The 13,918-nt window shown below is 39.7% G+C and overlaps 1 protein-coding gene across 1 annotated transcript in view; it reads right to left on the bottom strand.

Annotated features, from left to right (window-relative positions):
* Nucleotides 1-13,013, bottom strand: part of PDZRN3 (PDZ domain containing ring finger 3) — a 214,596-nt gene extending 201,583 nt beyond the window's left edge. The window contains exon 1 of the mRNA XM_083354278.1: nt 11,808-13,013. Coding sequence (XP_083210404.1) covers nt 11,808-12,527 — 720 coding nt within the window. The 5' untranslated portion in view covers nt 12,528-13,013. The remainder of the gene's footprint in view (nt 1-11,807) is intronic.
* Nucleotides 13,014-13,918: the final 905 nt, after the last annotated feature.

Consider the following 13,918-nt stretch of genomic DNA (forward strand, 5'->3'; position numbering starts at 1 on the left):
TCAACATTTGCTTTCCAAATGGTCCAGAGAATTAACAAATCAGTAAAATGTAGATGTTAAGATAATTTTTTGTTCCACCTTTAACATCCTGTAAAAATATTAGCTAATGTGTATGTGGTTTGTAATTAATGTATTTTACAGAGTAACAAGAAACAATTCTTTTTCTGTTCCCAAAGCCATTTTTAAATCAAGGTTTTCATCTTTATACCACAATTCCTCTTGAAAAATTAAGGTGTGCCACAGAAGAGCTCAGAGATTAAAATGATAGTAATTTTAGAAATAAGGGAGTAACAGTCTTGTCAAAAAGTTTATTGAAGTTGGGAAGAATGCTTACACCCATTTTGATATGGTTACTTTTCAGTTTCATTTGCTTGAATATTTGGAAAGTCATATACAGTATATCCTAGTTACAGTATTACAAAATCAATCTTCCTGTTTATGATTTAGCCACAAGAGAAATAACAGAACTGTCTGGAATTTGAGGCTTGATTCAAGTCCTTTAGGCAGTTAGTCTAATGCAGGGGTCTTCAAACTTGGCCCTTTTATGACTCATGGACTTCAACTCCCTGATCTAATGAAAGCAGACTGAAGATATACATACTAGTTCCAGAACTTCAGTCATTAAAATGATAAGCACTATAAAAATATATGGGTATGCAAAATGTGTGCATGATAATTCATGGATCTTTACTATTAGCTTCTGACAATCACATTCTCACATGCCTTCTTTGTGAATATGGTTCCCATGAAACATTTCAATCTAGATATTCTAATTTTAGTCTGACTCATATTAGTAACTGAAATGGTTAAACCCATTTCAAACCCATTAGTTAATTTTCAAACTCACATTTATTAAACCCAGTGTCTACAATGCACATGTACAGTAATGGAAAATAGCCACATAGTGAAATAGTAAAAAAGTTATGATTCTGCATAGAATTTAATCAAATATTTTCCAAGCAATTCATAAGCAATTAATGCCATAAATTGCAATTGTTCTGTGATAATGTGACACAGATGTTTTATACTTTAAGAGACTCGACTTCAACAAAGTAAGAGAGAGAATTAAAAGGATTCCATGGTTGGAAATCTTAAAGGGAAAAAATGATACAGGGTCCTTGGGATACCCTGAAAAATGAGATAATAAATGTCCAAACAAAAACAATACCACTGAAAAGGAAAAACAAGAGACTCCATATGAGACTAGCATGGCTGCACAAAGAACTCTCTGACAAACTAGGGGACAAAATACAAATATTAAAAAATAGAAAGAGGGACATAAAACTAGAGCAGAATACCAGCAAATAGCCTGAATCTGCAAAGATGGAATCAAGAATGCTAAGGCTCAGAATGAATTAAGAGTTGCAACAAATGCCAAAAATAACAACAAAAAGTTTTTCTTTCAATAAATAAGGGAAAAAAGAAAATCAAATAAACAGTTGGTCCACTAATGGAAGAAGATGGCAAAAAGATAATGGTAGCAGGGAGAAAGCAGAACTGCTTAATTCCTTCCTTACATCTGTCTTTAAGCAAAAGAAAAAAATAGTCCAACCTATCAAAAGCACCACTGTGGGAGACAGAACAAGAATGCAGGTCAAAATAGGCAAGGAATTACCAAGAGAACACCTATCTGCTTTGGATCAATTCAAATTTCTGGGACTAGATCAGAGGTGTCAAACTGCCGGCCCGTGGGCCAGATGCGTCATCCAGAAGCCACGCCCACCCCATTGCCAGCAATGGCAAAACAGTCCTGATACATCTTGTGACGTCACGTGACATCGCAAATTTGACATGTCTGGACTAGATGTTTAACTTCCCATGGTATTGAATGCACTGGCAGATCTGATCTTGGAATCACTGAATGAAATCTTTCAGAGCTCCTAGAGAATTGCCAGGGGACAGGAAAAATGCTGATGTGGTTCCAACATTCATAAAAGTGGATCCAGGAAACTACAGACCAATCAGCTTGACATCAATACCTGGGAAAATCCTGGAAAATAATCAAGCAGCAAGGAACAAGGTGATTACTGGAATTTAGCATGGGTATATTAAAAACAGATCATGCCAAACAAAACTTATTGGCTTCTTTGATAAAGTGACTAAAATAGTAGATGAGGGAAATGCTATGGATATAATATACTTGGACTCAGTAAGGCATTTGACAAAGTAGACCAACCAGCCTGGTAAGATACAGTAGAACTATGTGGAATAGATGGCTCCACCACCAGATGGATTTGCAGTTGGATGATCAGTGAGCATCAATTTATTCTCCATAGCACCTGAGGGAAGGACAAGAAGCAATGTGTGGAAGATTGTCAAAGGGAAATTTAACCTGGAAATAAGGAGAAATTTCCTGAAGTGAGAATAATTAATCAGTGGAACAGCTTGCCTTCCTGACTGTTGGAGGTTTCCAAGAAAAGATGGAAAACCATTTTTCTGGGATGTTATAAAGACACCTGTCTTGAGAAGGGGATTGGACTAATAGAGCTCCAAGGTCTTATGATACTTTTTTTTTTCTTTTTGCATGTTAATAATGAAACTGTCAGTCAACTTATATTAATACTCAGAAATATTCTGTAAGCTGTAGGGTCACATATTTTCCTGTCACTACTTTGAATGAAAAGGGAAGAAAGCTAAAATCAACTAGTAAATATTACAGACCCTTAGAAATTCCTACTAACTTGTAAAATTGTACAGCAAAGTAGACTTTGGAAAATATTACTAAGTCAGACTTCAAAGAACAACATATCATTATGCCTCAAGTTTAATTATATGTAAATACCACTGATTTCACCAAGATTCTTTTTAATATAAGCTTAACATGTTTACATCTCAATCTCTAAATCTCTGATACTGTGTATCATCAAAATCCAGTCTCCAGAGAAGGTCTGCTCACCATAATTTATTGCATACTTAACTCTTCCAGAAGGAGAAAAGTGGAAAAAAGAGGAGACTGTTTTTATGATCTAGTAAGTTCAGGGGGAAAAAAACCATACACACAAGTATGTCATTGTCACAAAATCCTATCCTCTGTTTTCCATTGCTTGATAGAAGAAAAAAAGAACTATATTAACCAAGAAACCAATTTTAGATTGTATTTAGAATTGAAGCTATGTTTAAAGCAGAGGGAAAAAAGCTTTCCACTGCTACTTCTAATTCCAGTGCTACTATACTGTAAAAAAAGAGCAAAATGGCAATGTTATATAGTAACTAGTTTGGGAGAAAATATTTTAACAAGTTTTGTAAACATTGTCCACACCAACTTTGCTATGCATCCTAGTTTCATCACTGTTTGCATTTTAGCAGAATAATTGGACAGGGGAGGACGAAAACCCATATTGATAAATCTACCAGATGTGCTTCCAAAGCTGTGACAACTTTCTTGCCCCTCCAGAAATGAACATTTTTAAAGAATGGGGAAAGGTCTCCCCTGTCCTAGTCTGACTAAATATCTTCTCTGTCAATCACACTGATCGTTAAAAGAAAGAAAGATTTTGCTGCATAGCTAACCCCCCCCCCCCCAGTCCCCAACTCAGATCATCTGACCTTAAAACAAATGGAATGTTTCTGGCATGCTGTCCTCCCACAGCTGAGTCAAACCTTAAGAAAAAACTCTGTATTTCAGGTCAATAATAATGGTTGTTGAGAAAAGAAAAAGAAAAAGCAAACATCAAAATATGAACAGTTGTTTCAATGACATCACCATTATCAAATAAACTGCTGGTAAAAAGTATGATCTAAGGGTCACATCAAAACTGTTAAGAGATTCTTTTGCAGCCCCCAAAGTGAGACAAGTAGTGGTGGATTTTTGTTTTGTTTAATTGCTTGCTTCCATTTTTACAGTTGTGAGATTTTAACCGGGAAATTTTGGCCTTGTACGGGCTGAAGTAACCCATTCCACCACTTATAACTCTCAAACCCCTTTTTCCAAAACTTATATTTCTTGAAGTTTCACCTTAAATCATTTGTATACCTGATATACTCTAAAAAGCCTAGATCTCTAGGTAATAGAAGTTGTCCTTTTTGTTGTTAGCTGCGAAGTCGTGTCTGACTCATCGCGACCCTATGGACAACGTTCCTCCAGGCCTTCCTGTCCTCTACCATCTTCTGGAGTCCATTTAAGCTCACGCCTACTGCTTCAGTGACTCCATCCAGCCACCTCATTCTCTGTCGTCCCCTTCTTCTATTACCCTCAATCTTTCCCAGCATTAGGCTCTTCTCCAGTGAGTCCTTCCTTCCCATTAGGTGGCCAAATATTTGAGTTTTAGCTTCAGGATCTGGCCTTCTAAAGAGCAGTCAGGGTTGATCTACTCTAGGACTGACCGGTTTGATCGCCTTGCAGTCCAAGGGACTCGCAGGAGTCTTCTCCAGCACCATAGTTCAAAGACCTCAATTCTTTGGCGCTCAGCCTTTTTTATGGTCCAGCTTTCACTGCCATACATTGCAACTGGGAAGACCATAGCCTTGACTATACGCACTTTTGTTGACAGGGTGATGTCTCTGCTTTTTAGTGTGTTGTCTAGATTTGCCATTGCTTTACTCCCGAGGAGCAAGCCTCTTTTAATTTCTTAAGTTGCCCTTAGAGGTTATTATTATTTGACATTTATTAAATGTATAAGATCACCTTATCAAAAGCAAAGAGCATACTCATCACAATGAGTAAACAACATTATGCAAAGGAAAGAACAATGAAAAGTAATAAGAGAAACATAAAGTTAAAAAAGTTTTAAAAACTACAGAAAGTTTAAAGTTAAAAAAATAAAACTACATAAAAAATAAAGTGATCTATCTAGTCCAGCTAACACCAACATTATTCACCACATCTCTCATATCTTCTCTACTCATAAACAAACTATAATTGCTTCCACTAAATCAGTACATGTTTTCAGACATTGACTTTTGTTCTTTTAATTTGTAATCTCTTTTTTTTCCAGGAGCAGATCAACTTCTTCCAACAATAACGTTCCCAGCAAGGGTCTTCAAACTTGGCCCTTTTATGACTTGTAGACTTCAACTCCCAGAATTCCTCAGCCAGCTTGGCTGAGGAATTCTGGGAGTTAAAGTCCACAAGTCATAAAAGGGCCAAGTTTGAAGACCCCTGGTTCTCAGTTTCTCTCTTCCTTTAAGCCCATTCATTCTTCTTTCATATATTATTTCTGGGGTCCAACTCAAACTTCTGCTTATCACCCTATAAGGCTCAGTCAGCTGTTGAGTACTTTCTGGACAGTCTCTCCTCACTTGTTTTGACCTGTCTTATGAGTTATATGAGGCCAAGTATGATGAGAGCACCTTCTCCAAGTTGATTGGAGCCTTGATGCTTCTTCTCTGGTGCTGCTCACATTCTGGAATACATTATCTCCTGCAGGAGAAGGTACTCTAAACAGTGTTCAAAAAGGCACTTAAATATCTGCATTTTTAGTGTATGTTTGGGCAGTGATCATGGTACCTTAGCTAGGCACCATCTGTCAGGATGTTGCTAATGTGATGGAATGTCTAATAGTCCCTAGAAAGATGGAGAGGAAACAAGACTTGCAAAAGAGATATCTCAGCCTAGGGGAGGGAGAAAGCATGAGAAAGAGACTCAAAGCAACTCCATCTTTATTGTGCTACGTATAAGTTTAGTGGGAGAATTGTTCTGACAAGCTTTCCAGACTCGGTTACATTAAATAAAGACCTTTCTAGAAATCTGGGGGGGCTTCCTATTCTTTATTTTTATATAATTTATTTATATTATGTTATATATTTTCTAAATGGTCATGAAGTGGGCAATATACAAATTCATGTACAAATAAGCACTTGTTTGGGAATTCATTTTTCATTCATTTACTCTACTGTACAAGACTAGATTGTATCAATGTATTGATTTTATACTGGTCACTTAATTGAGCATTCAGTCCACATTCATTCAACATTTATTCATCTTTGGCTCAACTGCATTCAACTAAACTTCTCTGACAAACCCAATTCCCTCCTCCATCAGCAGAAGCATGCTCCTCTACACAACTATTTTTGCCTCTTGCAAAATTCATTAATTGCAACAGACCACATGGTATCCAATATCTTTCTACGACCATTTGTGCATTTTAACATTCTACTACAGGATACAAATTTATCTATTTGTTCTGATCTTTCACCATTTATATATAGCTTGCAATTATTCACTCTTTTTTTCCTTGCCAAATCTAGCTAATCTGTATTGATAGCTAATCTCATGCTCCATAATCCTTATTGCATCAATTTAACATGGAACATAACAAATATATTAACTATCATTTGGGTTCTCAGTCAATAACACTCCATAAAAAATGCACATAGTCACAACTTTAACCAATACTTCTATTCCATCACCACAAACAAACCTCAAATATTCATTAAATATCCAAGAGGGACATTATATAACCCTTGACTTGATGAGAGAAAAATAAAAAAATTATCAAAATATAACCTTATAACCTCCATACTTAAGCCGACAATAGCACTGTTTATGCCAAGAATTAGATGGGGAAGAGATTTCACTGTGTATGATACCACCTATTTTAGCTACGTTTTGTGATAAATATTTCACAGAGACATTATTTTTATTTCCAGATGTTATTTAAATACCTATATATGCATAATTTGCAATTACGGTAGTCCTCAACCTTCAACCACAATTGAGACCAAAATTTCTTTGGCTTAACAAGACAGTTGTTAAGTGAGTTTTGCCCCATTTTTTCACCTTTCTTCCCCATTGACTTTGCTTGTCAGAGGGTCACAAAAGGTGATAACATGACCCTGGGATGCTGCAGCTGTCATAAATACATGCCAGTTGCCAAGAGTCTTCAATTTTAATCATCTGACCATAGGATGCTGCAACAGTCATGTGAAAAACAGTCATAATTCACTTTGTACAATACCATTGTAACTCTGAATGGTGACTAAATGAATTGTTGTAAATTGAGGACTACTTGTATTTTCAATTTATGCTTTATTTCCTAATAAAATAAATAAATAAATAAATAAATAAATAAATAAATAAATAAATAAATAAACCTTTATTGTCAAAGTACAACATGTGTACATTGAGATTAGCTGAGCCTCCCCCCCCGTGCTCCCTCCCCCCAACACACAGTGACAACAAACCTTCCATCCTACCACACCATGTGAACCAACTACACCACACACCGGCCTCCCAAGTCAATTCTGCATAAATTCACAGAGATTATATCCCATTCAAAAGCCTAACAGCCCACGGATAAAAGCTGTTCTTCAGCCTGTTGGTACAGCTGGCTATACTCCTATATCTCCTACCTGATGGTAGGAGAGTAAAGAGATACTGTCCAGGGTGTGAGTCATCCCTGACAATTTTCCTCACTCTTCCAAGACAACGTCAATAACATATACAGTATGCATTATTCATATGTATCTTAAGTCAAAAAATGCAACACTGATCCTCTCTCATAAACAAAAAATATATATTTAAAAAGAAACTATATTTTATAGTTCAACTCTACTTTGACTGTTTTAATATTAATAAGCACAACAAGCAAAATACTATCAGCTGCCCTTGGGACAATTAGTATTTTATATAAGCTTATTTTGACATGGTGGGCTTGTGAGTAAAACTGTCTTACATTAACTGCTACAGAATATCTTAGCATCACTGCCTGCCTGCCATTTGTTTATAACTTTGCCCTTTGCTGCACATAAGTATGTTGACATCGTGGTCTGATTAAATAATCCAGGGATCAAAATATTGGAAACTTGCCATCCTTCCACTCTCCACACAGGGCGAGAAAAGAGAACAGGTCTATAGCCATGCTGTGGTTTGACTCTGTATTTCTTCAGTGTTTAAAGATGTATATTTTCTAATTGCACTTTTTCTGGCTGAAATTGTTAGCCTTGGAAAGTTGCCCAAAAGGCTGTGAAAGATTGAGGACTGTGCCACACTTTTGTGGTGACTTGACACCTTTGGGCTTTCTGCAGATTACATGCTGCTTTTTTCTGAAAACTACATAACAGCCTTTTTGTGGGCAGGCTGAAAACAAACAGTCATATTATCCAGCTGTGTCCATAAATCTGATGAGAACATTGCTGCATAGCTATCAAAGACTTTAAACAAGAAAATAGCAAGTGTCCAGTTGGGTAATTTAATAATGCCCCAGCCCTGTTACAAGACCAAAAGACAATTTAGACATTACATGTCCCAATGATGAGATCATTCTGTATCTGCGCACTTATGAGAACAGATTGAGAAATGCATGTAACATTTGCTCAAAATTGTGCATTTCAGAATGGGACCTCAAAGATCTAATTCTATTATTCCAATATTCTAATAAGAATATAAAAAAATCTTCTAAGAAACTATAGAAGCTATCTGCATTTTACAACCTTAACAGGTATCCAAACTCTAGATCCAGGTATTCAGACACTGGTTTCATGGCAAGAGTTAACATGGAAGAAAACAACTGCAAGCTACCCAGAGTCATTAATTGAGATGGGCCGCCATAGAAATGGATCAAATAAATAAAGTAGGTTGACCCCAAAGCAAATCAGCAATTGAAGCTCATATTGAAGGACAGAGCAGGACCATAAATTTCAAAAAGGAATATTTTTTTGAAAAATACTTACATATGATCAGTGTATAGATACCTGGTAAGAAAGTTTGGTTTTAGGAATCCAGGATAGGGAGTAAAAAGAGAAGAACTTGGTGGTATACCCTAAGCAGGAGGCTAGCTTGGATTATAGAAACATCAGGAGACAGAAAAGCTTCCTATCAACTTCAAAGTATCAGCAATATACAAATGAAGGTATGAAATTCCACAAAATAGGAAACTAAAAAAATATTAGAACATAAAGTTGTACGTTGAAAATGAATGTGGATCCTGGATGCTATAGCTCACTGAATTACCCTATGAATTTAGTTTTACAAGGAGACCACAATGATGATTGAGGTTTGCTGGATTACCATCAAGTTACTTTGGCATAGTCTTAGTTATCCCACAGAGTAAATGTGCAATACGGGACAATTACTTCTTGTACTCTTTCAATATTGACCTAACCCATATCCTACCCCATTTTCTATAGTACAGGTAGTCAGATACCTGAAGAAAGCTATCATGTCTCCCCACAGTTTCCTCTTTTCCATGCTAAATGCACCCAACATTTCCAACATTTCCTTCTGTTTTCTTAGAGACCTCTTAGCTTCCTGGCTGTCCTCCTCAGAACATGCTCCAGTTTGTCTCCATCCTTCGTAAAATATGGAGGCCAAATATATATAGTATATCCATGCTAGGCAAAGACTATTTTTCCCCCCAGGAATGTCATATTTTGTACTCAGTAGGCTAGAATGAGAAGTCAATCTTAGAAGGCAATGGCACATCTGCCCTGCTGTCAAGGAAACTACACTGACCCTTCCATTACTGTATTGCATTCCACTGCATCGTCCTTGGGCTGTTTGTTTGTTTTTAGTTTGTTTACAAACATTTACTGATATGAGTATTTTCCATCAAGTCAGAGAATGTTAGTTGTAGGCAACTTTGGAGTTAAGTAATTAAGAACCAATGCTCAGTTACAAGATGCCCATTAAAGTTACATTTTCTTTCTCTAGGCATTTTGAAGTGAAAAGATAGATCATTCATTAGGGTAGCACTGAATCAAGAGAGTCTTGCAAGCAACAAGGGACAAACTCCATTTTATCATTCTGCTTTCTCAAGTTTCTAAAACAGATTTCACATGTGCCTTTGGTAATAGATGAACTTAGATATGTTAATGGACAGCCACACTCTGTAACATAATGAGAAGCAGCTGTTACCAAAGCTACATGGTGATCTTTCTACATAATTACCAATTCCTGCTATCACCCTGAGTGATATCATCCCAACTGCGGTATCAACATTTCCTTTTGGAGAGAAGTGAGAAAGGAATGTTGATCTGGATTATCTTTTATTTTCCTTAAGAGAGTCACGATTTATGCTTTCACTTTTATTTATTTATTTACTAATTCATTCTATTTATATACACTGTAAACTGCATGAACTCCTGATGGTTTACAACAATAAATGCTGATGGCCTTAAAGATTTTCTAGAAACCTCTAGCAACTTTTTAAATTTAAATATATGGCTTGCCATAGTAACTTGCCCAAATGATCATAAAATGAATTTAAAAAAGCAAGCCTCTTGAACACCCATGGCTTCATTTCAAAAGATGGCATGAAGTATTTTCCTTCTATGATCAAAACATTAAAATATTTCAAACTCTCTACCAGCCTTCCCCAATCCAGGGTCTCCAGATGAGTAAAATTTGACTTCCATAATTCCCAGGCACCACGACCAAAGAAAGTTGACACTCAACTTTGATGGTGATGGGAATCAACTAGGAAAACCCCTCAAAATTAGTTGTGATTGAGGAAACTATTGTTTCAAGGGGGGGGAAAGACCCAAGTTCGATAAGAAGTGTATACAATATAAACTAATTGTGTAAAGGAAAGAAGACCACAAAGGCAACTCTTCATGGATACGATATGAGTTGCACTTGCATTCCCCCCCCCCCACAGACAGTACCAGAAAGAGCAAGGAAACTTGGTAGAGGCTCTTAAACTCTGATTAAACATCCACCACCACCACCCACCAAATCTCTGTTTTGCAAGTCCTATTTCTCCTTAAGTTATTGGAGAGCAGCTTAGCTGTAAATATTTGCCCCTCGCGCTGAGCCCACCAGCTGGCTGAAACTGCAGCTGACAGATATGTCTGTAAAGGAGAGTTCGACAGAGACTGGAGGGGGCTAAACAGATTTCAAAGAAAAGAGGAGAGAGCTCTCTCCCTCCAACTCTCACTAATAAGGAAGAGAGAAGAAAATAAACAACAAATATCCTGTCTCCTCACGCTTCGTTCTGCCTTGATTTGTTTGCTGATCCCCAAGTTACAGATACAGGATGCCAAAAGTCTGGCGCTCGTATGGCCACCCCAGGTCTTGTTTTGTTTTGCCCCCCAAGAGGGATGTTTCCTCTCACCAAAACATTTGTGCCAAACTATTCTTGACCCCACTTGAATTTTAAAGGCCTGGCACATTTGGAGGTGACCACATTCAAAAGAGTTTATCCTGCAGGGATGAACATGAGAGGTGCATAAAAGGGGCCTGAACATTTGGTATGTAATGTCTGGCAAAGGGAGGGAGGGAGGGAGGGAGGGAGGGAGGGAGAGAGAGAGAGAGAGAGAGAGAGAGAGAGAGAGAGAGAAAGAAAGAGAAAAAGAAAGAAAGAAAGAAAGAAAGAAAGAAAGAAAGAAAGAAAGAAAGAAAGAAAGAAAGACAGAAAGAAAGATGGAAAGGAAGGAAATAATAATAAAAAACAAATACTGGGTTGTGTAACCATGCTTCCAATGACTGGGGCATCCCACAGTTCTGAATTGCAAGAGATTTTGAGGAAGCTACACACACATACACACATCAGAGATGCCTTCAGGTCGCTCAGAGCTCACATATCTGCAGAGCAATCCAATCCGTGAATGCTCAGAAGTAAACGCTGAGAGGTGCACATTTATGGCGTCCTCTGCTTCCTTAGGGCCACAGGCCACTTGATCAGATGCAAGGGCGGACGCTGCAAAGACATTGGTAGCAGTCTTTTCTCTGAAATCTGTTTAGCCCCCTCCGCTTTCTGCCTAACTCTCTCCCTTCTTTACAGACACATCTGTCATCTCCCTCCCTCTGGGCGTCCCGTGACAGGACGAGTGACTTTGGGGTGGGGGGAAAGGGGGGGACAGAGAACGGGGTGGAGGGCGAGAGTGACAGCCCGAGGGGGGGGCTAGCGCCGCCCGCCTGTCGGACTCACCTTGCTGGGCGCAAAGGCGGCCAAGCTACGGCCGAGCGAGTCGAGGCGGGCGCTGTATTCGGTGAACTTCTTCTGGTAGCGCAGCGCTGTCATCTGGAGCTCGAGCTGGACGGCCGAGAGCTGCGAGAGGAGCGACTTCTCCCGCTTGCCGGCCCGCAGCGCTTCTTTCTTCAGCTCCTTCTCCAGGCCGGCCAGTTTGGCTTGGAGGGCGCCGTTGTGCGCCTTGAGCGCCTGCAGGCAGCAGTGGGAGCCGGCCTTGCGCTCGCGGTGGGTGAGCACCAAGCCGCAGCCCTGCTCGCAGATCCCCACCGGCCGGGCCTCGCAGCTCTCGCGCATATGCGCGTCCACGTCGCGCAAGTTGAGCACCTCGGCGCAGCCCTTATGGCGGCACTTCGCCGGCGAGTAGTCGCACATCTCGGCGTGCTCGGCCAAGTGCTGCAGCTTGACCACCTTCTCGCAGCCCCGCTCGCGGTTGGCGCACTTGATGTCCAGCTTGAGGATGAGGCTCTTCAAGGGTAGGACGTGGTTCAGCTCCTTGGTGGACATCCGCTGGCACTTCACCGGGCAACTGCCTTGTTGCACGACCCACGGCAGGACGCAGCCGGCGCAGAACACATGACCGCAAGGGGTGGTGAGAGGGTCCTCCAAAACTTTGTTGCACAGATTGCATTGGAAATCGGGATCCACCTCCCCGTTGAAGCGATCCAGCTCAAACCCCATCGCTCCCCGCCTTGACCACAAGGCAAAACGCCTCCCTCCGTCCGTCCGTCCGTCCGTTCACCCGCGCCCGCGCGCACCCACACCCCAACTCCTTAAACCGCCGAGGTGAGAAATGATTAAGCTGCGGTTTTAATCAGCTAGTTTAAAATAAAATAAAATAATAATAATAATAATAATAATAAAAGCCCGGGCGTTCCAAATCACAGGGTGTCCCGAGGAGGAGAAAAAAACAAAAACGTTCCTTCGAGAGAAGAAGCCCCAACTGCAGAGCTCGCCGGACATTTATTCTCACCGCTCCCCTCTCTCATTCCTTGCGAGGCACGAGGAGCAGCCCAGACTGGCTGACTGCAGGCTGTCTACTGACTGGACTAATTGCCTCAGACTTCCTTGCAAACGCTGGAGAGGAATCCTCTACCGCATTGATCCTAGTTAAAGCGCAGAGCTTCCTTCTCCCACCTCGCTTCCCTCCTTCCCCTCACGCACGGCCTTTCCCAAAACCCCTCCTGCTCTCGCCTTTTTTGGCTCGATTTAGCTCCTCTTTTTTTTTTTTTAGAGAGAGAGAGAGGGAGAGATTCGGATGGAGGGAGGCCTGATTCCCTGAAGCTGAGAATGCTGTTTATTCATGAGCATTATCAGCCGGATATATGAAGAAAAAAAGGGGGGAGAGGAAAAAAAAGTGACGGCTGAAGAATTCAGTAGAGTTTGCACAGGGAAGGGTTTTGCAGTTACATGAAGCTTTCTTTGTTTGGTGGGTTAGGGAAGTTCTGTGCTGAGAGACTCTTGGAGCAGTCTCTGGTATTCTGGGGATCCCTTCCCATTTTATGCAAGAATGTTCTCTCTTGTCATTGAAAATAACCTATTTTGCTTTTTTCCCCTTTTCCTTGAAGAAATGCCTGGGACAATGGAGCTGGAGCACACCATGTTTAGTTGCAATATGTGCTGCAGAAAGAGGATGGTTCTTCTGATGATGTGGTTGGTCTCCCAGAGCATTTGGTCAAACTTGCCAGTGACAGAACTTTGTAGGAAATGCTAAACCCTTGGAAATGCAATTGAAGTACAACTTTTAATAGAATAGGAATCCAAAAGCAAAGGGAAAGGAATTCTTGGCTTGAATCTTGTATATGTGGAAACAGCAGTCTGATGGTGCTTTAGAGAAAAAGAAAAAAAGAGGCTGACATTGATACAATTGTAGTTTTATAGTCATAAGAAGTAGAATTTCTATATTTTGTGTTCATCAGTTTTCATATGGAATACAGTATTGACTCCATTTCTGGGAACCTTTAAGAATACTCTAAATGAAAGCAATGAAGAATGTCCATTATCTAGAAAACAATTCTTATGGAAAGAGATCACACTCTTCAGATATCAGGAAGACTATCATATGGAAGAGA

Source organism: Vipera ursinii (assembly GCF_947247035.1).
Source record: "Vipera ursinii genome assembly, chromosome: 2".
Taxonomy (NCBI): Eukaryota; Metazoa; Chordata; class Lepidosauria; order Squamata; family Viperidae; genus Vipera; species Vipera ursinii.